We start from the raw sequence: 24,413 nt of genomic DNA, 5'->3' as shown, positions 1-24,413 counted from the left end.
TAGAGGGGCAAAAAAAAAATGATGATCTAAATCAGATGAAGTGGAAAAGCTAAACCACTGATTCAAAATGGAAGGTGGAGGAACAGGGCAGTATGCTGTAGCAAAGGTACTGTTTTCAACCTAGAAAGGTTAGTGAATAAAATGGATGCTGTTTAATTAAAAAAAATGACTAAATCAACTCAGTGGATTTCTCCAGCTGAACACAAATGGAAAGCTGAAGACAATAAAGTGACGATTTGCTCAATCAGCTATAAAAACAATAGAGAGGAAAGACTTGCCTGATATCATTTTGCACTTTTTCTCAATTTCCTGTAAACTTCTGTATAACTGTTGACTCTATAATACACATTTTGCTTGTTTAAATATTGAGTTCCCAGTAATTTTATCACAGCAGAGGTAAGTAAAGTAACGACTTAAAACCTCCTCTCTCAATCACCTCAGTAGAATCACTATCAAGCCTCTTTAAAAGCAAACAATAGATGTCAAAGATGGTTTTAAGATATTTCCTCCCCAAGATAAGGAAGGAGGTCCTTCAATTGTTCTTGACAACCATACTACCTACTGATCATACTCTGTTAACACTTGCTTGTGTTTGTGATAACTTGGTCTTTCATAATTCTAAACTTGTGCTCACTTGTCCTACTGCCCAGGTGCATTTGAAATATTACTTTAGGTTCACTTTCTTGATCATTTTAAGTAGCGAACAGTGGACATGTTTGAAAAGCAGAACAATATACAGGACTACGGGAAGACAGCAGGACAGAGGGGCCAATACATACACAATGGGTTAGATTTTCTGATCCTGACACAGGACTGAAGTGCGTCGGGTGGATAACACCCAAATCTGGGATTCCTGCCCCCACTCCTGAGATCGGCAATTCTCATCGGCGCAGGATAAGGGGGCTGGTCGGGAGCCCGAATGCTGCTGTCCTGACGTTGCCAGCACCATTGCATATCTGGGCATTTTAGACCTTTCACAATTTTGATGGAGGGTGGATTTTGGTAGGTGATGTGAATTATATGAGTAAAAAGGCATCACGAACCATGAGTGAACCATGGTTTGGAGACAGGAACTGTATGAAAGGTCAGTACAAAAGGGATTACCTACCTCACATATCATAATGAAAGATATATTTGTTTTTACTAGGATGTTGATTTGAAAAGGTAAGTAACCATTAAATAATGTGGTTGCTTGGTTGTTACTTCTGACAACTGGAAAGCTGGCAAGGGAAAGAACAGCATTGTGAAAGTTAAAAAGTCTTCAGCTGCATTATCCACTGGATAAAGTGCTGTTCTGAATTGTACACTATTCAAAGGCTAGTCCAGTTTGGAATCAGATATGATCGTGTGAAATGTCCCCATTGTTTTCATTTTTTCCTTCAAGTTTAGCTCAGCCATCTGTTTGGCCTTTTCAAAGCTTCGATAGATGGCTATCTTCTTGCTGCATTCAAAGCCTCTAATGGATTCCGCTCAGGAGGGTTTGTTGACAACAGTTCTTCAGTGGAATGTCATTATCAATGCTTGGTGCCTTCCAAACCACAAATGGATTCTGCTTAGCAGGGGCTGTTTAATAGCTGTCCAGGGAAACATGAGCTTGCTTATTCTGACAGATGTATGTGCTTTTCAAAGACTTCCAAATGTTACTATAAGATTTGTGGTTGAGGATATTGGCTGATTGGGTGGGCAGTTTGAGGGAGTAGGTATGGAGGGGTGAGGGTTAGGGAGCCTTACAGTGGTCTTCAGAACTGATCTGATGTCTCAGTGAATGGAGGCAGGCCTTTCAATCTGGCTGCCTCGGCATCAGCCTGCCTCTGTCCCTGACTCAGGACTGCCGCCAGCCCCGTCAGATTAAATAGCACCAGTGGGCACTGCCGGGTAAGAGGTGGGGTTATGGTCTCGGGAAATCTCTCGACTCCAAACTCCTGTCTTAAAGATAAAAATTCAGCCCAATGAACCAAACGACTCCTCCCTTCTATTTTGTAAAGGTCTATGATTCTACCTTAAGGTATCGCAATAATGTGTTGTTTCCGATTCTGAGGCTAAAGTTCCCTTGAGTTATCAAGCTTTTTCTCATATCTCTTGCTTTTGATGCAGAGGAAGGCAAGAACATATAGAACAACAAATGTCTGACTAAATTAACATCAACCTGCAGAGAGAGAAAAAGTTTTACGCAAATTATATTAATGAGTGATCTGACCTAAGCAACAAAGAACTGTTATCTGGAGCAAAGCAAGTTGACATAGGCCTCAAACCTCGATGTGGGAATAGGAAACCATCTATAGTATTACTTATCAGTAAAGGCATTTCCATTTTTCTATGCTTGCACTCATCATGGTGTCTAGAAATGCAAACGAGAAAAGGTTATATCATTGCATGTGGAGGATGCAAATGAGCAATTATACTTCAGGCAATGAGTCTTATAAATATTTCTGGTATATAGCCGCCTGTTTGTTTGACTAGTCTACAAGCAAACAAAAAGCTTGAACTTGACCTGTAGCACATTTGCTGGGTAGTTGCAAAACCCTCTGCAGGTATAATTTGTAAAGGAGAGGGAATGATGGTGAAAAGTTGCCTAAATGATTACAAGGGTACAAGTGAGACTTGAAAGCAGGACTGCTGAAAGAGTTTATGGTCCTGCTGCAAGAGATGCATGGATATTTGGGGTGAAAGGATAATCGTCCAATAAAAGTACTATGTGAATTCAGAAAGGTCACCCATCTCACATATATTCAGGTCCAAACAAAGGAAGAGATTTATAGCTGTCATCAAGAAAGCAGGGCAACATGCAGAATCATAGAATAGTTACAGCATAGGAGGCGGCCATATGATCCTGTCCGTGCCAGCTCTCTGCAAGAGCAACTCACCGAGTCCGACTCCCAGCTCTTTCCCCCATAGCCCTGCAAATTTCCTTATCAGGGGTTTAATTCAATTCCCTTTTGAAAGCCACAATTGAATCTGCCTTCACCATACTCTAAGGCAGTGCAGTCCACATCCTAACCACTTGCTGTGTAAGAGAAAGTTTTTTCTCCTGTTGCCTTTGGTTCTTTTGCCAACCGCCTTAACTTTGTGTCCTCTGGCTCTCAACCTACTGTCAATGGGAACAATTTCTCTCTACCTACTGTATCTAGACCTCTCAAGATTTTGAATTCTATCAAATTTCCTCTCAACCATCTCTTTTCTATGGAGGACAACCCCAGCTTCTCAAATATATCAACGTAACTGAAGTCTAGAGGTGCCAACTGTGAGTAAATGTACTCTGAGGTTTCATCATATGACGTGCCCCATACCCCAGCCATTCGTTGGCCAACAAGGCCATCCTTGTGATGTACTGCTTTCCGATGCCAACTGGAAAGCAAGAAGATTCGTTACGCAATGGGATGATGCTTGACCGTCAGCCAAACAGCCTTTTATCCTATTTTCAACATTTTCATATCTAGTAAACAGAAATATTCAAAGAAATTATTTTAAAAACTATCTTTCTTAATGTTCCAATGATTTTTCTCCAGGATTCCACACAGCAGTGTGCAACTAAGGTGATTATATTTATTATTTCACCGGGTGTGGGTGTCACTGGCATTTGCTAGCCACCCCTAACTGCCCTCGTGGTGGTGGTGAGCCGCCTTCTTGAACCGCTGCAGACCATGTGGTGTAGGTACACCCAGAATGCCATTAGGAAGGGAGTTCCAGAGTTTTGGCCCAGTAACAGTGAAGGAATGGCAATACAGTTCCAAGTCAGGATGGTGTGTGGCTTGGAGAACTTGCAGATAGTGGCGTTCCTACGTATCTGCTGCCCTTGTCTTTAGAGGTGGTAGAGGTCGCAGGTTTGGATGGTGTTGTCGAAGGAGTCTTGGTGAACTGCTGCAGTGCATCTTGTAGATGATATACACTGCTGCCACTGTGTGTCAGTGTGGAGGGAGTGAATGTTTAAGGTTGTAAGACTCTGGCCAGTATCTCTGCAATTTCCACCCTTACTTCCTTCAGCATGCTCAGATACATCCCATCCAGTTCTGATGACTTAGCAACTTTTAAGCACAGCCAGTCTTTTGGCACTGTGGATTTACCAACACCACATGGACTGCCGTTGTTCAAGGCAGCAGCTCAACACCACCTTTTCCAGGGCAATGAGAAATGGGCAAGAAACGATGGCTTTGCCAACAAAGCTCACATTCCATGAAAGAACTAAAAAGCCTTTCTAAATACCTTCTCCTTCTTATCTTCCAGCCAACTCAGTATCTCAGCGATCTCCTCATTCATTATAACCGTGACAGCATCTCATTCCTTGGTAAAGACAGGAGCAAAATACTCATTTAGCTCCTTGGCCATGTCCTCTGCCTCCATGCGTAGATTCCCTTTTTGGCCCTGAACTGGACCCACCCCAACCTGCCCTACCCTTCCATCAACTATTTATGCCTACTGAAAACTTTTGAATTCCCTTTTTTGTTAGCTACCATTTTCTTTTCAGGCTCTCTTTGCCACCATTATTTCCTTTTTCACCAGCATCACAGGTGCCAGTCTTCAGCCAATTCAATTCACTCCTTGTGATATGGAGAAACGGCTGAAGGCACTGGATGCTGCAAAGGCTATGGGCCCTCTCAATATTCAGGCAATAGTAATGAAGACTTATGCTCCAAAACTTGCTGCACCCCTAGCCAAGCTGAACCAGTATAGCTACACTTGTATCTACCTGGCCATGTGGAAAATTGCCCAGGTTATGTCCTGTACATAAAAAGCATGACATATCCAACCTGGCCAATTACCACCCCATCAGTCTACTCTCCATCATCAGTAATGGAAGGGGTCATCAACAGTGCTGTCAAGCGGCACTTGCTCAACAATAACCTGCTCACTGATACCCTGGGTTCCTCCAGGGCCAGTCAGCTCCTGACCTCAGCCTTGGTTCAAACATGGACAAAAGAGCTGAACTCCTGAGGTGAAGTGAGAGTGACTGCCCTTGACATCAAGACCGCATTCGACCGAGTGTGGCATCAAGGAGCTCTAGCAAGACTGGAGTCAATGAAAATCAGGGGGAAATCTCTCCGCTGGTTGGAGTCATACCTAGTGCAAAGGAAAATGGTTGTGGTTATTGGAGGTCAGTCATCTCAGCTCTAGGACATCACTGCAGGAGTTCGTCAGGGTAGTATCCTAAGCCCAACCATCTTCAGCTACTTCATCAATGACCTTCCTTCCATCATAAGGTCAGAAGCGGGGATGTTTGCTGTTAATTGCACAATGTTCAGCACCATTCACGACTCCTCAAAAACTAAAGCAGTCCATGCCCAAATGCAGCAAGGCCGGGACAGTATCCAGGCTTGAGCTGACAAGTAACATTCGTGCCCCACAAATGCCAGGCAATTACCATCTCCAACAAGAGAGAATCTAACCATCGCCTCTTGATGTTCAATGGCATTACCATCACTGAATCCCCCACTATCAACATCCTGGGGTTCACCATTGATCAGAAACTTAACTGGACTAGCCATATAGATACTGTGGCTACAAGAGCAGGTCAGGGCTAGGAATCCTGTGAGAAGTAACTCACTACCTGACTCCCCAAAGCCTTTCCACCATCTACAAGGCACAAGTCAGGAGTATGATGGAACACTCCCCACTTGCCTGGATGAGTGCAGCTCCCACAGTACTCAAGAAGCTTGACACCGTCCAAGACAAAGCAGCCCGCTTGATTGGCACCACATCCACAAATATTCACTCCCTCTACCACCAACACACAGTATGTACCATCTACAAGGTGCACTGCAGGAAATCACCAAGACTCCTTAGACAACACTTTCCATACCCACGAACACTACCATCTAGAAGGACAAGCAGATAAATGGGAACACCACGACCTGGAAGTTCCCCTCCAAGTCACTCGCCACCCTGACTTGGAAATATATCGCTGTTCCTTCACTGTCGCTGAGTCAAAATCTGGAACTCCCTTCCGAACAGCACTGTGGGTGTACCTACACCACATGAACTGTAGTGGTTCAAGAAGGTAGCTCACCACCACCTTCTCAAGGGCAACTAGGGATAGACAATAAATGCTGGCCCAGCCAACGAAGCCCACACCCCGTGAATGAATAAAAATAAAGTGCTCTGCGCATATATACACGAGCAAAACCCTTTTCATAAAGTAAGAAATATTAATATTTAAAGAGAAAGAATCAGCCAATTGCTGTTCTCTACAAATTTAAAATGAAACGTTTAGTTAAAATTTATTCACAGGTACATGGCAAACCAAGATTTACACTATATTGCAGTTCTTTACTGTCTCCAGGAAACATCACTCCAAAGCCAATTTGGGCCCAAACTCCAGATTTATATTATAAGATTAGCTCAGCACTGACACTAAAATTGTAGAGTGCATGCAAGCTTCATCTCTAACCTTTAGCTTTCCTTCCTTGAGATGCGTCGTCACTGTGGGCTTCTGTCAGTTGTGCTTTAAAACCTAATTGTGGTCAGCGACTCAACAGTGGCCCACTCTCAGAAGCACATGGCTGACCAGTACAAGGTTCAGGGGGTTAATGTGTCATGCTACATGCCATTGTACAGCCTTTACAACAATAACGTGCATAGGTTAAAGGACAGAAAAACCCTCCACGCAAAATGCAAGAAAAATTTCTAACCATGTAGACTTACAAATTTGCCAACTAGAATACTTTAATTACTTACATAAATATGCTGCTTTAATCTTTGCCAATCTGATTTTAAGGTTTTTTTGTTATACATTTAGGAATTGTAAAAAATGAGCTTAACCGAGGTATTGGCTTTTTGTTGCTTCTGCCTGAGAGCATGATGAATGGCCCTAACTGCACCACTCCTTGTAATAATGCAGGTTAACGGGGAGCAGTGGAACTGGGAACAAGGTTTCTGCTTCCCAGAGGCTTCCTGCTCCCATAAGTAATAAATCAAACATGCTGGTCTTGTAGTTTGCAAATAACACTCAGGTTTTTTCTGACCTGTGGCCGGCTGCAGCACTTAAGACAGTATTTCCTGTTTCGAGGCAGCTGGTAAAGGGCTTGAAGGGTGCACATTTGTATGCTGATCTCAACTGTTACCCTCAAACTCTTCCCCTCTCTCTTATGGTACTTTGGAAGTGCAAAAGTAGTGGAAAAATGGGCAGCACAAACATTTGAAAAGAAAGATTAGACCCAGTTCCGCCGACTGAAGTGTCCCCTTTTCCTTTTGATATTTCCCTTAAGCTCCAAATATCTGACCAATTGGCCAACTATCTCCAACATCCTAGGTCCAGCTATATTCAATTGTTTTATCAATGACCTTCCTTCCATTATGGGATAGGAAGGGGCTGTGCATTGATGATTACAGAGTATTCAATCAATTCACAATTCCCCAGATAATGAAGCAGTTCATGCCCACATGCAGCAAGATCTAGATAACATTCAAGCTTGGGCTGACAAGTGGCAGGGAATGACCACCTCAGGCACTAACCATTACTGGAATAGCCAAATAAATATCATGGCTACTTTCGCCTGTCAGAGGGTATTCTGTGGCAAGTGTCTGTACTGGAGTGCTGTTTTGGGCTGCAGTAGAGTGTTTAATTGGAGTTTTGTGACTGAGAGAGTTTAAGGATTAAATTATATCTAAAGTCTAGTCTTTCTTTAATTTAGTAATTAACTAAAGATTGCTGTTAGGGTTGGAAGGTGAGCTTTAGTTCAGCCTTAAAACAGGGCTCATACAGCCTCTGATTGCAGCTGCAGCTAGTTAATTAGATAACTGGCTATAGAGATGTTCAAACTCATGAGAGGGCTGGACAGAATAGATAGGGAGAAGCTGTTCGTGCTTGTAAAAAGATCAAGAACGAGAGGGCACAGATTTAAAGTCATTTGCAAAAGAAGCAAATGTGACGTGAGAAAAAACTTTTTTACATAACGAGTGGTTCAGGTCTGGAATACACTGCCTGGAAGTGTGGTGGAAGTAGGTTCAATCGAGACATTCAAGAGGGCATTAGATGATTATTTGAACAGAAATAATGTGCAGGGGTACAGGGAAAAGGCAGGACAATGCTCATTTGGAGAGCCAGTGTAAATACGATGGGCCGAATGACCTCCTTCTGTGATTCTGTGCAGTGGCTCACCTAACTCCCAAAGCTTCTTCACCATCTACCCAGCACAGGTCAACACTGTGAAGGAATACTCTCCATGTTCCTGAATGGCTGCAGCCACAACATAAGCAGCTTGGCACCAAAGATAATGCAGTGCAAGTGATTGACACCCCAACTACTAGCTTATATCGCCACTCCCTTCACCACCAGTGCACCATGGCAGCAATGTGTACTATCCACAGGATGTACTACAGCATATCGCAAAGGCAACAGCACCTTTCAAACTTGTGACCTCCACCACCCAGATGACAAGAGCTGCAAGCGCATGCGAATATCATCACCTATTAGTTCTCTTCCAAGGCACATATCATCTTAACTTGGACAAAAAAAGCTATTCCTTTAATGTCGCAGAGCTAAAATCCTGGAAGTCCGTACTTAGCTTTGTGGGAGTACCTTCACTTCTTGAACTGCAGCGGTTTAAAGTGGCTCAAAGCCACTTTCTCAAAATCACTTTAATTTTGCTACATGGAAGATTCATTGTCTGTTTCCAACACAGCAAAATCAGAGGTGCTATTTTCAGGATGTGGTGTTGCTGGCAAAGCTGATATTTATTGCCTATCCCTAAAGAGATTCTCCCCAACCAACCGTACCAAAAAACATTAGTATGCATAGCAACAGTGATTATACTTAAGAGGTAATTATTGCTTGTAAAGTGACTCAGCACATTCTGTATCAATGCCAGTTCATTATAAGATTGAAGGAAACTTGCAATTGCATTTGATATATCCAAGCAGACATTTTTTTTAACGCTGTTTCACACACCCGATGTAGGGATCATAGTCAATCGATTCAGAAGTAAACACGACTGTAGCTTCAGGAATGAGAACCAGAAAAAAAGCATGCCATTTAAACAAGACGAGATGAGAGACGGTGCCTTCAAGAGTGATTTTACTAAAACCAGTCAAAATGCTGATTAACTCTTTTCAGATCACACCAACACTTTACATCTTAGTTAATACGCAGTACTTCTATAATTTCTTGATTAAATATCTGTTGTACACCTGTAAATCAGAATTTTCTGGAATGTATCACTTAGCTTCACAGCTCGGGGGGTGGGTGTGTGTGTGCGTGTGTGTGATTTAATTAGGTAAGTTTCAATTCTGAAGAATGGAGACTAATATTATAAATAATTATAAGTGCACTACAATTGGCTTAGGCACTCCTGGCATTAGTGGCGGGGCGGGGGGAGTGGAAGAGATCAGCTGAATTTCCCGCTTCTGATCTATATTAACTAAGTCTTGATGGACCACGTATGTAATTGTGAGGGACAGGGGGAATGAGTGGGAGAGCAAATGTGGGGCAAGTGTAAGTGAGACACAATGTTAGTAAGAATGCAGAAGTATGAGAGAGAGAATGGGATTGAGAGAGCAGTTGAAAGTGAGAACAAATATGAAGGTGCAAGATAGAATGAATATGATAGGTAGTGCAAGACAGATAAATGTGCAATAAGATTTTGTACACAAAGAAAAAAAATATGAAAACATGCTCACATGACAGTGGGTACACTGGGCGACATTAAAATAAAACTCGCCTGTGATCTTTCCACACAACAGCAGGGGCCCAGGAAAGGAGAGAAGAAAATTGGAGAGGAAAGGAAACACAAAAGCTTATTTAAGAGTATTTCTGAGCAGAGGAACATTTGATGATAGAAGCCGTTGATAAAACATTTCACTTTCATGGCTTACAATATAACCTGTATTGTTTGATATACTGCTGTCACACAAAATGTCTGCTATTTATTATGTTACACATGGAAATGGAATAAAACCTGATGAAATATTTTTACTTTATTCAATTCTTCTGACATCACAAACATTGCAGAAACAGCAGCTATTACTGAATCTGATCTGCCTGATGCTGATACAACCCAAGGGAGCTGTCCCTTGCTGCAGTTCACAAAAAAGATCATATTTACCTGCCATGAAACTTAACCAGAATGAATCAGAAAGTTAAGCTGCTTCCTAGTTTATTACTCTGGGATTCAAGCTGATTAGCAAACCTTACTAGCAAAATTACTTTCCCCCCATTGCCAATTTTCTCTTCCTACAATGCCACTGCCATCAGCCGCCCTTGCTCCAGTGGTCATTCTTTTGCATGGTCTGTGCTGCAAGTGTTAAAATCATAGCATAATGTACACAGAAGAGGCAGTAGTATCAGCTGTAGCTCAATTAGTAGCTCTCTCGCCTCAGGATTGGAAGGTTGTGGGTTCAATTTCCCTTCAGACACCTGAGCACAAAAATCTAGGCTGACAACCCATTGCAGCATTCAGGTGTGCTGCACTGTTGGAGGCAGGGTCCTTCAGATGAGGCTTTAAAGAGAGCCTCCGGCTGCCAGCTCAGGTGGATGTAAAAGATCCCTTGGTGCTATTCTGAAGAAGAGAAGGGGAGATTCCCTTTTGTCCTGGCCAATATTTATACGTGAATCAATAATATAAAAACAGATTACAACTGGTCATTATCACATTGCTGTTTACGAGAGATTGCTGTGAGCAAACTGAATGCAACATTTCTTACATTACAACAGTGACTACACTTCAAAAATAGTTTATTGGCTATAGAGTGCTTTGGGATGTCCTGTGATTGTGGAAGCCACTGCGGAAAGCAAGTCCTTATTTTCCTTTTCATTCTGCTCATCATGCCTATACTGGCTATTTGAGCTATCAAATTAGTCCCACCCTGCTACTCTGTCCCCACAGCCCTGTTAAATTTTCCCTTAAATTATTTATTTAATTTCCTTTTGATTGTTGCTTTTGGATCTATTTTTACCACCCTTTCAAACACTGCACTTCAGATCAGAACAACATGCTGCGTTTTAAAAAAACCTTATGTCATCTGTAGTTCTTTTGCTAATCCTTAAATCTGTATCCTCTGGTTACTGATCTTTCTGTCACTGGAAATAGTCTCTCCTTCCTTACTCTATCAAAACAGTACATAATTTTGAGCACTTTGATCAAACCTCTTCCTTGTTTCCTTCTCCCAACTTCTCTAGTCTCTACACATAACTGAAGTCCCTCATCCCTGGTACCATTACAATAAATCTTTTCAGCATCTTCTCTAATGCCTTGGCATCTTTCCTAAAATGTGCCCATAACTGAACACAATACTCCAGCAGGGGCTTAACCGGTGTTTTAGAAAAAATGTTTAGCATTATTTCCTTGTTTTTGTCCCCTATGCTTCAATCAGTAAAATCAAGAATCCAAAATACCTTTTTGACAGTCTTTTCAACTTGCATTTCAAAGATTTACCTCCAGTCTCTCTACTCCTACTTTAAATCTATACATTTAGTTTAAACTGATTGCTGCTCCTCATTCTTCCTATCGAAATGTATCACTTCACACTTCTCGATGTTAAATTTCATCTGCCAACTGTCTGCCCATTTAGTCATAGAGGTCTACAGCACAAAAAAAGGCCCTTCGGCCCATCGAGTCTGCAATGGTCAAACAAGTACCTAACTATTTTAATCCGATTTTCCAGCACTAAGCCCATAGCCTTGTATGCCATGGCGTCCCAAGTGCACATCCAAATACTTCTTAAATGTTATGAGGGTTTCTACCTCTACCACCCTTTCAGGCAGTGAGTCAATGTTCATTACTACTCTGTTACTATCTTCCTCATTGTTTACATTTTCAGTTTGTGTTATCTGTAAAATTTGAAACGATGCCATACACTGAAGTCCAGATCATTGATATACATCAAAAAGAGCAGTGGTCCTAATACCGACCTCTGGGGAACACCACTGTACACTCCATTCCAGTTTGTAAACAATCATTCAACACTGCTTTCTGCGCCTTAAGCAATTTCATAGCAACCTTCATAAATCACACGGATTAGGGATGGGACATCACAGGCATGTTTCATCCCATTCTCACCCACTGTCCACGTTCCAGAATGAATCATTATGCTCTGATCACAAGGAGAAGCCTTGGCTGAGTTTCCTCCTCCCTGGTTTAAGGATGATGAGGTCATTAGCCAATCCTTATAATTGCCACAAGGATGGTTAGCTAATTTAGTGCAGACTAGGTTATTGTTGTGTGAATAGCTCAGTAGTGTGATACATTTATCAACTTAACCTTCAGTGCAGCATTAAGAAATCAGTCTTAGTGAAAGTGACAATTGTTCAAGATGCTTTTTTTTGATAAAAATAAAATCCATACCTTATCTTTTGAAACTTTATGTGAAAAAGGACATGTTCCATCTGTTCTTTTGCACGTTCCACGTAGGAATCTGCCAAAAAGAAAGTGGAGATTAAAAACTGCAAGGAGGCCCTGTAGATTTCAATGTCCTGAAAGTAAAATGTCTGTGACTGTTCCAAAGAAGTGCTGTTTTGACTGCATTGTAGTCACTTTGTATAATGAGCTTTTACCACTAAAATAAGGTGAGAAATGAAACAAGTTGGTTGATACAGCTGCAGGCAAAATGGAAAGTTTTCATATTGAGGTGCCCCATTGCAATGTCAGATACCTGATATATACCGACATGCAAAAACTGTTCCCAATTCTGGTTTGGAAAGGAAGAGTGCCATCCAAAACACTCTGCATCATTCTGACATCTGATATAAATACAGTGCTGCAAAAGAATGGGGTTTCCACTATGCATTCACTCTGCGCATGCTTCTCATTTCTTTAAATGTCCTAGTTGCTGTAATTTAAAAAAAAATGTAATTTCTATTTGATCAGCATAATATATGTTTCATCCACTATATGGTTAATAGAAATCAAATTCACCGATATAGACACACCTTGTACAGACTGCTACTTTTTCAGGGTCATGTATGTAGGGACAATTGTCCCCTCGATTACACTTTCCAAACCTGTTGTAGTACATGCAATATTCTTTCTTCTTGGATTTCTTCTGCTTGGCCAGTCTGATTATAGCCAAGCTACGCTGCACAGCACGACTGCGGGCACACAATATTTGGTTAGATTAGAAGAAACTCAAGCCTCATCTTTCCAATCAATGTTGATTTAATTTAACAATGGCAGTAACCCTTTAAAAATAAATGGATAACTTTAATAGCAAAATCTAACTGAACGAGACATGTGCACAGTGAAGACAAGAGCAACTGGTAATTCCTCCCATGGCAAGCTCATCACTTTGGGTGCACTGGCATCACACAAGGCAGGAGGAGGAAGAAAAAAATACAGCCACTTGTATGCTGGGAGCAAGCACAAGCCAGTCACTCTGGCTCATCTGGTTGGCTTAGGTTTGGAAGAAGGCTGCCTAGATTCATGGCTGAGGGAACAACGTACAAGGGCCTAAGAAGCTTGGGAGAAGGAACATCTTTAATTACCTTAATTGCATCCAAGCCCATAAGATTTATCTCAAAGATAATGTTGACCCTATGGTCTGCAAACATACATTATGACCATTATTTCAGAATTTTTAGAAGGTTCCACTGGTTAGATGAACTAAGTCACTCACCATCCTGACTTGGAAATATATCGCCATTCCTTCACTGTCGCTGGGTCAAAATCCTGGAACTCCCTACTGAACAGCACTGAGGGTGTACCTACACCACATGGACTGCAGTGGTTCAAGGTGGCAGCTCACCACCACCTTCTCAAGGGCAATTAGGGATGGGCAATAAATGCTGACCCAGCCAGCGAAGCCCACATCCCATGAAATGAATTTTTAAAAAGTCAAAATTCTTTACAACTTAGCTATTATTCTCTGCTAAATCTTATACTGGTTTTTATCTTTGTGTTTGGCAGGAAGGAGGGAGAAAACATGACGAGTTCGTAATAATGGGGCTAGAACAGAGTCACCTGGAAGCTCCTAGGCTCCCCCTCGGTTGGAACAAACTTACAGGCGTCATGAATCCTGACGGTATAGTTTGCTTACAAACAATCCAGCTGCAATCCTGACAGAGGATTTCTAAAAGCTAGTGGGCAGTTACAAAAAGCAATCACAAATGGAATGCTGGTCTTTATCTTAAGGGGAGCAAAGAGCAGGAAGTTATGCTTCAGTTGTAAAGAGCCTTGGTTATACAGCCTTCTGGAATACTGCATTCAATTCTGCATACTACACCTCAAGCAGGATATACTGGCCTTCAATGGGTCAGATTCACCAGAATGATACCAGAGCTATTAGGATTAAATTATCAGGAAAGGTTGCATGAAGTTGACTTGCAACCCCTTGAGTTCCAACTGACCCCTCTAGTCTATTACCCTAAGTCTTTCAATGAGAACTGCTGGGGTGATCTCAGCTGCCTCAATTTCTCTTCTCTCCTCACTCACTCCAACTTATCTCCCTCTGAACTTGCAACACTCCATTCTCCCAGGTCCAATCCTAAGGTTCTCATCAAATCTACTGATAAGGGTGGCATTATTGTTTGGTTCACTGACCTCTACCTAGTGGAAGCTGAATGCCAGCTCTCTGACACTCTCTCCTACCTTCCCATTGACCATGGCCCCACCACTGAACATTAAGCCATCATTTCCAAGACTGTCACTGACATCATCTCCTCTGAAGATCTTTCCTTCACAGCCTCCAATCTCATAGTCCACCAACCCTGATCTGCCCATTTCTACCTTCCCAAAATTCACATTCAGGACTCACCCTGTTGACCCATCATTTACCTTGTTCTTGCTCCTGAACTGCTCTTCCTGTTCTTGAACTGATACTTCCTATCTGGACTCAATTTTTCTCCCCTTGTCCAGTCTCTTTCCACCTACTTCCAATCACTAACACTTTCCTGACCCCAATTGTCCCCTTTTCACGTTCACTCTCTCTATGCCTCCATCCCTTGTCACGCAGGTCTGACAGCACTCTGCTTCTTCCTTGAGTGGAGGCCGAACAGTTGCTATCTACATGACTTTGTTGAACTCATTCTCACATTGAACAACTTCTCCTTAGATTCCACTTACTTCCGTCATATAAAACGTGTTGCTACAGGTACCCATATGGATCCTAGCTATGCCTGCCTTTTTGTGGGATATATGGAATATTCTTTGTTCCCGTTCTACTCAGGCCCATTGCATCCACTATTTATTTTTGTAATACACGCCCAATTTGTTTAAATGTGTAGGCCTTCTACAATTTTTTGAGTAGCTTCTCAAGCGTTAAAGGGGTCGACTTGCGCTTGGCTTGTGCGGAAACCTTCGTGTTGCTCTACTGTCATATGGGTCAGAGGAAACGTGCTCAGATCTCCTTCCTCATCTTATTTCTGGTATATTGATTACTTCATCAGTGCTGTTTCTTGATCTCGCCCTGAACTGGAAAGTTTCATTCATTTTATTTCCACTTTCACCCTTCACTTGCCTTCACATGGTCCATTTCCAACTCTTCCCTTCCTCAATTAACTGTCCCCCAGGAATGGAGACAAGCTATCAATCGATATCCACTAGAAGCCCACTGCCTCCCACAGCTACCCCAACCAAACTTTCTCACACCCAGCTTCCTGAAGAACATGATTCCATTCTCCCAGTTTCTCTGTCTCCATCTCATTTGTTCTTATTATGTATACATTCGTACCAGTGCTGCCAATGTTACTCTATTCCCTCAACTGAGAATTCTCTCCCTACTTTGGTAGTGAATAGTGTCTGCTCCATCTCCATACTTCTGCTTTCACCCCTTCCCACCTCTCAGAACCACAACAGGGTTCTCCTTGTCCTCACCTTCCATCCCACTAGCTTCCACAATTAAATGCATCAATCTCCACCATTTCTTGAAATTACAATTTATTTTTCAATTGTGTCTGCTTTATTCACTGCTCACAATGGGGTCTCCTATGCGTTGGGAGACTAAATGCAGATTGGGTGACCGCTTTGCAGAACATCTATGGTCATTTCACTTCCAATCACCTGTCATTTTAATACTCCGCTCCACTCCCACTCTGATCTCTGTCATTTTAATACTCCGCTCCACTCCCACTCTGATCACTCTGTCATGGGCCTCCTACGCTGTTCCCAATGATGCTGAACATAAGCTTGAGCTTGGGCACCTCATCTTTCAATTAGGCATTTTGGCCTTCTGGGACCAACGCTAAGTTCAACAATTTTGTTTGTGGACAGCAGCTGTTGGTAATGTTTCTTGCATTTTCCTATTCGCACCTCCTCTAGACATCTTTTGTTTCTTTACTTCTCTCATTACCACCAGATTTTGCCTTGCTTCATCATCCCTTTAGTCAATTAATTTCTCCTGTTTTCCTTTAGTTCTTTCTTCCCTCCCTCTTTTCTCTGAATCTACACTTGCTTCAACCCTGATACATCTCTAACTTTTTTCTCTTTTGATGAAAGGTCATTGACATGAAACTCTGATTGGGATTTAACGTGGAGGGTGCCCTAACAGGAGGGAACAGCCTAATCCGTGGCCACAATCTCGCCATGTGGTGTGGGCCCACCCTGCTGCTGGTAAAATACCAGTGCAGGCAAGTAGGTGATACGCACAACACACCATGAACAACACCCCTCCCAAATTCCACTAGATTTTACACCATCCTCATCTCCAAGATAGGAGGCGGAGGAATTTGGGGGCCAGTGGGGGGGCGGTTTTGTTGGCAGGCACAAAATTCCAGCCTCCGTTTCTCTCTCCACATATGCTACCAGAACTACTGATTATTTCCAGTATTTTGCTGTATAAACAGAAAATACAAGGTCCCCCAGGAATGATACAGCATTACAATTTTGAAAGGGGGGGGTGGAGTCATGGGAAATCAGAATTACTAATCCATTTGATATGGGGTCCTTCGAACCAGAAGATCTAACTGAATGGTGTAATGGCTTGAGGGGCTGAATGACCTACTTCTGTTCCTATCTTCCTAAAGTCTAAAATAATAGGAAAACATACCTCTGCTGTAATAAAATTAAAATTTACAAAGGACTGCATTTCCAAAGTTCACCATCCTGAAATCTTGTGGAAATAAATTAGCTTCTTAAAAGTGGTTTGAAGGTTCCTATTTTAAACAAGCAAATGATGCTGCTATGGGATCACCATCATTGCTAACAAGCAGCACTTCAATCAGCTGGTCTTCAACCTAAACTCTAGCTTCAATATGTTGATGACACTTTTGGCGTATGGCAACATGACAGGAGGGAAAGTCTTAGTTTCCTACAACACCTTGACAATCAACATTTGAGTATTAATTTTACTATAGAGATGGAACAACTTTCCATACAATGTCTTGATGTCCTCATTGCCAAGTTTCACAGCAGCACACCAATACATCAAGTCTATAGTAAGCCCACTTGCCCTGACAGTTACCTGAACTACTGATCTTTCCACCATCCCTCCACCCTCCAGAATTGTTTCCAACAACCTCAGAGGGCCTACTCCATCACCACCTATAACAAGAACTTAGCCACATTAAGTCCATACTTCAATTCAATGGATTTCTTTCAAAGGTTAACACATGCACCTGTTACTTGCTCCATAATAACTACTTTTATTAAGACAAGTACACTAGTTCTACCTCACATAGACTACAACATATACTTGTCAGTAGGCATAGGAGTTCGACACAAGTCATTTAAGAAGCTCCACTCCATCCTTCATGCCCACAAAGATAAGAAACCATCTCACAATAAACCAGGAGTTTACAGCATACCATGTGCTTGCTAACTGGTTTACATTTTTACATTGGGGGAACAGACCATAGACTACACACTACACTCAAACAACATTAAACCTGCTTCAAACATAGTGAATGGGACAAATCAGCTATCATTAAACACGGTCAACTTAAGAACCATCACATTCAATGGTCTAACTCTAGACTTATTTCACCCATCACGTGCTGGCATTCAGGAGGTGTCAGGGAGGCCATGGAGAATGCCAACACCACACGATCCCTAAAGGCAACAGCAATTCCCATCAGTGACATCTGGCCACTCAACACAATAGTCTGACCAATCACCAATAATATCCCACCCATATTCCCATCCTCCACTATCTGAAACTGCTTCTTTCACCTGTTCCAGTAATTCCTCCAGGGGATGGACAGGGTATGCTGCCTAAAATATCAAGGTCTACCAGTTCTTCTAAGGAACACTTTTAAGATAACAACTGCTCTTTCAAAGCATAATTTTAGTGTAATTGTAAAAATCATCTTACTCAAATTGGCTTCTGTTAATGCCTCTTACAAAATGTGGGCTGCAAGTCACACCTGTACGCAGGTCTGCCATGCCATCAGATGTTGTGATGCAAGAAGCTATGCAGACAAGGCCATTCTCTCTCAGGATTGCCTTTCATGCTAGCGTGACTGAGACACAATGGATTAATGTACAACTGACACTGACAGTACTCAGCAAAATTCAACCTCCAAACAATACATTTAAAACTAACCCCCATGTCATGAAAATCTGGAAAATAAAATAAGACCAACTTGTTATTAACCAGAACAATGAAGAAATGCATTAACTGACCTTGCAATGTGCCGATGAGCAACTGCTTTGGTCAGGCTGCTGGGCAAATAGAGACCACTGCTATCGAAATCAGCTTCGAACTTGACTGTTTGAAGGAAGGGAAAGAGACCAAAAATAGTCAGATGGCTTCAGTCTACCCTTCCTCTTACAATCTGTACTCCTTAAATATAAAACAAAAACAGAATTACCTGGAAAAACTCAGCAGGTCTGGCAGCATCGGCGGAGAAGAAAGGAGTTGACGTTTCGAGTCCTCATGACCCTTCAACAGAACTGGCCTGGTGTAACTGAACCATCAAGCCCTTCAACTATCTCTTTTCCAGTACTCAATATGCCGTGCAAAGTGGACACAGTTCACTTAAGTTTCCATAAATACAAAGTGCTGTATATCTGAAATCAGCTGTGTAAAGCTGATTATGAACTCCACTGATACTGAGAATAACAGCAGGCCTGAGTATGAGAACAGAGAATGCAAAACTCTATTCTTTACATCTGTTCCTTCTCTATACTGAGAAATAGAAGGGCATAAAGAATTTAACAAAACCTTCTGGAGGATGTAACAGATTAAAGGATCAAAACTGTATGTACATCTGCTAACGAAGAGCAGGTTTTGACTGATTATTATTAAAATGGGGGCCAACATGGCTGGGATTGGTCAACACCGAACATTGCACGTAATCGATTAGGAAGTAAAATATAGAATGAGAGAAAGCTAAATGACACATTGAGCCCACTCCTTCTAACTGAACCTGAACTGCAGGAATAGAAAATGCTGAAAACATTAAACTTATTAGTCAACATCACAGATTCTCCCCTGGTGCCACCATGGTCACCTTCTGTTTGCCCCATGACACCATCCTTGCTCCTGTTCTGTTGAGTCCTAGTGCTGAGGCATATTCTTTGAGCAGAGGGAAGCTTTATTCTACATCTCTTTGTGCTATACCTGACCTGGGTACACCTGAACCCGATAATGGGAGCCCAAAGTGGCAAGAGTTCCATTCCCCTGCATTGACTATCTGCACCTTGAGCAAAAAATAACATTTAAATAAGCAGGATCTAAAATTAAAGATAACTTGGGTGAATGGGCAATAATTGGAAAATAGTAGCAGAATCGGACAGACTCAGCATGGATTTACGAAAGGCAAATCATGCTTGACAAATCTACTGGATTTTTTTGAGGATGTAACTAGTAGAGTTGATGAGGGGGAGCCAGTGGATGTGGTTTGTTTGGACTTTCACAAGGCTTTCGGCAAAGTCCCACATAAGAGATTAGCGTGTAAAATTAAAGCGCATGGGATTGGGGGTAGTGTACTGAGATGGATAGAAAACTAGTTGGCAGACAGGAAACAGTAGGAAAGAGTAGGAATAAACGGGTCTTTTTCCAAATGGCAGGCAGTGACTAGTGGGGTACCGCAGGGATCGGTGCTGGAACCCAGATTTAGACGAGGGAACTAAATGTAATATCTCCAAATTTACAGATGACACAAAGCTGGGTGGGAGGGTGAGCTGTGAGGAGGGTGCAGAGATGCTTCAGTGTGATTTGGACAAGCTGAGTGAGTGGGTAAATGTATGACAGATGCAGTATAATGTGGATAAATGTAAGGTTATCCACTTTGGTAGCAAAAACAGGAAGACAGATTATTATCTGAAAGGCTATAAATTGAGAGAGGGGAATGTGCAACGAGACCTGGTTGTCCTCGTACACCAGTCACTGAAGGTAATCATGCAGGTGCAGCAGGCGGTAAAGAAGGCAAATGGTATGTTGGCCTTCATAGTGAGAGGATTCGAGTACAGGAGCAGGAATGTCTTCCTGCAATTGCACAGGGCCTTGGTGAGACCACACTTGGAATAATATGTGCAGTTTTGGTCTCCTTATCTGAGGAAGGATGTTCTTGCTATAGAGGGAGTGCAGTGAAAGTTTACCAGACTGATTCCTGGGATGGCGGGACTGACATATGAGGAGAGATTGAGTCGGTTAGGATTATATTCGCTGGAGTTCAGAAGAATGAGGGGGATCTCATAGAAACCTATTAAATTCTAACAAGACTAGACAGGGTAGATGCAGGAAGGATGTTCCCGATGGTGGGGGAGTCCAGAACCAGGGGTCACAGTCTGAGGATACGGGGTAGACCATTTAGGACTGAGATGAGGAGAAATTTCTTCACCCAGAGAGTGGTGAGCCTCTGGAATTCGCTACCACAGAAAGTAGTTGAGGCCAAAACATTGTATGTTTTCAAGAAGGAGTTAGATATAGCTCTTGGGGCGAAAGGAATCAAAGGATATAGGGAGAAAGTGGGAGCAGGCTATTGTGTTAGATGATCAGCCATGATCATAATGAATGGCAGAGCAGGCTCAAAGGGCCGAATGGCCTTCTCCTGCTCCTATTTTCTGTGTTTCTATGTAATTGGGAACCAAAGTGCCCATGTCCCCATGATCACTTCTTGAACATAAGAAATAGGAACAGGAATAGACCATTTGGCCCATCGAACCTGCTCTGCCATTCAGTAAGATCATGGCTGATCTTCTGTTTCGATTTCCACATTGCCATCTAACCTCGATAACCTTTGATTTCCTTACCTACCAAAAATCTATCTACCTCTGCCTTAAAAATATTCAATGACCCCGCCTCCACCGCCTTCTAAGGCAGTGCTCCAAAGGCGCACAACCCTCAGAATAAATTTCTCCTCATCTCTGTCCTAAAAGGGCGACCCCTAATTTTAAAACAGTGCCCCCTAGTTCTGGGACTCACCCACAAGAAGAAACATCCTTTTGACGTCCACCTTGTCTGTTCAGGATCTTGTATACTTTAATCAAATCCCCCTCACTCTTCTAAACTCCAGTGGAAACAAGCCCAGTCTATCCAAGCTTTCCTCAAAACAACCCACTCATTCCAGATATCAATCTAGTAAACCTCCTTTGAACCGCCTCCAATGTATTTACATCCTTCCTTAAATAAGGAGACCAAAACTGCACACAGTATTCAAGGTGCGGTCTCACCAATCCCCTGTATAACAGAAGCATAACACCCTTACTTTTATGTTCAATCCCTCTCGTAATAAAGGATAGCATTCCATTAGCCTTCCTAATTACTTGCTGTACCTGCATACTAACTTTTGTGACTCATGTATTAGAACACCTAGATCCCTCTGCATCTCAGAATTATGCAGCCGTTCTCCATTTAAGTAATATTCTGCTTTTTTGTTCTTCCTGCTAAAATGAACAGCTTCATATTTTCCCACATTAAACTCCATTTGCCAGATATTTGCCCACTCACTCAACCTATCTATATCCATCTGCAACCTCGTCCTCTTCACAACATATTTTCCTACCTATCTTTGTGTCATATGTAAATTTAGCTACCATGTCTTCACTCACCTCATCTAAATCATTAATGTAATCGCAAAAAGTTGAAGCTCCAGCACAGGCCCCTGTGGGACGCCACTCATCACATCCTATGCCATAGATAAAAACATCCTATGCCAATCAGAAAAAGAATCATTTACGCATACTCTCTGCTTTCTGCCAGCCAGCCAATCTTCTATCCATGCTAATATGTTACCCACTACACCAAGCGCTTTTATTTTCCATAATAATCTTTGAGGTGGCATCTTCTCAAATGTGTTCTGGAAATCCAAGTACAGTACGTCTACTCCCCTTTATCCACTGTGCATGTTACTCCTTCAAAAAACTCCAATAAATTGGTTAAACGTGACTTTCCTTTCACAAAGCCATGCTCGATTGCTTTGAGCTCTTCTAAGCGCCCAGTTATAACTTCCTTAATGATTGATTCTAAAAACTTCCCCACGACTAACTGGCCTACAGTTCCCGTTTTCTGCCTCCATCCCTTCTTGAATAGAGGGGTTATATTTGCTGCTTTCCAGTCTGATGGAACCTTTCCAGAATCTAGTGAATTTTGGAAAATTAGCACCAGCGCATCAACTACCTCATTAGCCACCTCTTTTAAGACCCTAGGATGTAATCCATCGTGACCTGGAGACTTGCCAGCCCGTTACTCCATCGATTTCCTCAGTACCGTTTCCCTAGTGATGTTAATTTCACCAAGTTCCTCTTTCCTGTCCACCTCCTGATTTGCAGCTATTACTGGAATGTTTTTTGTATCCTCTATAGTGAACACAGGAGCAAAATACTTGTTCATTTCTTCCGCCATTTGTCTATTATCTATTAACTGCCCACTGTCACTTTCTAGAGGACCAACACTCACTTTACTTATTCTTTTCCTTTTTAAACACCTGTAGAAACTCTTGCTATTCGTTTTTACATTTCTAGCAAGCTTCCTCTCATACTATAATTTCTTTCTCCTGATTAACCTTTTAGTCATTCTCTGCCGTTCTTTATATTCTGTCCAATCATCTGTCCTGCTACTCAGCTTTGTGGAGTTGTATGCTTTTTCCTTAAGTTTGACGCTTCCCTTAACTTCTTTAGTTAACCACGAATGGTGGGTCCTCCCCTTAGAATTTTTCTTTATACCAGGAATGTACTTATTCTGAATACTCTGAAATATCCCCTTAAATGTTTGCCACTGCTTCTCTATTGATCTATCCTCTAGCCTAGTTTCCCAGTTTACTTCAGCAAAATTTCAGTCAGTTATCACTGGATTCAGCTGTGTTCAGCGATGTCACAACCCATCCAGCCAGCACAATCGCTCCAATTATCTTTTTTCTATTTATTCATGGGTTGTGGGATTTGAACCCTGGGTCTCTGGATTACCAGTCCACTGACAATACCACTATGCCATCTCCTCCAGGTGAGGGTGTGTAACTGTCCCAATGTCCAAACAATACTTTTTCCACTCTAACAGTATTCATCCCAAATGGACTGCCAACATCTTTAATTTTACACAAATCACAGGGCAGAAGTAGTACTCTGCAAGCAACAGAAAATGACTTTAGTTACATGACAACCTGGCCACACCACAAACTACAATTTAATTGTAGAAAACCCATGCTTGGTTGACTGGAGTTATCAATGACATAGCCGTTGTCAACCTGGTTCCCCATCTGTTCGATTACGAGTAAGTGCTTTTGTCAACTAATTCTGGCATGTTTTACATATTCAGGCAGTAAGAAACTGTCACAAAAGGCAATGAAGGCACAATGCACAAGATCAGGAAATAAAATGAAATATTTGGAGGTGGGGTCAACATGGGGAACCTGACCACTGCACCTGGAACGTATGCAAACATCTTAAATTCACTAAGAGGGATCCTCCTTTGTCTTGACATACACACTACCTGAACACTTCAACCAGATTATTTGACCATTAATTCACTGAAATCAAACTATCCATTGTCTTAAATAACCAAAACACAAGCCTTTTGATAGGATTACTGCTAAATAACTTATTGAGCTACACCAAAATATATACAAGTTACAAGTTGAAAAACAGACCATTCAACCTAGCCAAAATGTGTCAATGTTGACCCTCTCTACAAGCAAAAAGTTGCAATCACGAGCATCCAACCTGTTCTCTTATCTCTTCATTGACCATCCCAACCCAACCTTGAATCTGCCTCAACTAACAAAGTCAATACCACAGCTTCACAACTGTGTATAAATGATTTCTCCTACCCTCTAAATCTCTTTCTATCTAACCTGTCCCACACTATAATTATTTTAAACACTGCCACCATTTCACCCCCTAATCTATATTGTTCTAACAAAAAATGTCCCAATATATTTATATTTATATTAGGCATCCTAATGAATCTGCATTGCACCTTTTCTAAAGTCTTGATATCCTTCCTATAATGTGCAGCCTAGTACTGTAAAAGTAGTGAGGTCTTAAGGTCTTAAATAGGATCATTACCTCTTGACATTTTATTGTATACCTTGTGATAAAACCTAGAATTCAATTAGTTTTTTTTACTGCCTTATCAACTGGAGGTGATGCACCTAATGTCCTGTGAACCATTGCCCC

At 41.9% G+C, this 24,413-nt stretch overlaps 1 protein-coding gene across 2 annotated transcripts in view; it reads right to left on the bottom strand.

The window, feature by feature from the left end:
* The window catches only part of zc3h3 (zinc finger CCCH-type containing 3), a 286,493-nt gene that overhangs the window by 114,443 nt on the left and 147,637 nt on the right, over positions 1-24,413 (bottom strand). For both annotated transcript variants that reach the window (XR_013576450.1, XM_078540928.1), the window contains exons 6-8: positions 18,480-18,564; positions 12,857-13,015; positions 12,273-12,342 (exon numbers count right to left, since the gene is read on the bottom strand). Coding sequence is in view for 1 of the 2 variants with exons in the window: in XM_078540928.1 (XP_078397054.1) it covers positions 12,273-12,342; positions 12,857-13,015; positions 18,480-18,564 (314 nt within the window). In the remaining variant the exon portion in view is untranslated. The remainder of the gene's footprint in view (positions 1-12,272; positions 12,343-12,856; positions 13,016-18,479; positions 18,565-24,413) is intronic.

Source organism: Cetorhinus maximus, chromosome 4 (genome assembly GCF_964194155.1).
Source record: "Cetorhinus maximus chromosome 4, sCetMax3.hap1.1, whole genome shotgun sequence".
NCBI lineage: Eukaryota > Metazoa > Chordata > Chondrichthyes > Lamniformes > Cetorhinidae > Cetorhinus > Cetorhinus maximus.
This window is presented reverse-complemented; position numbering and strand designations above follow the sequence as displayed.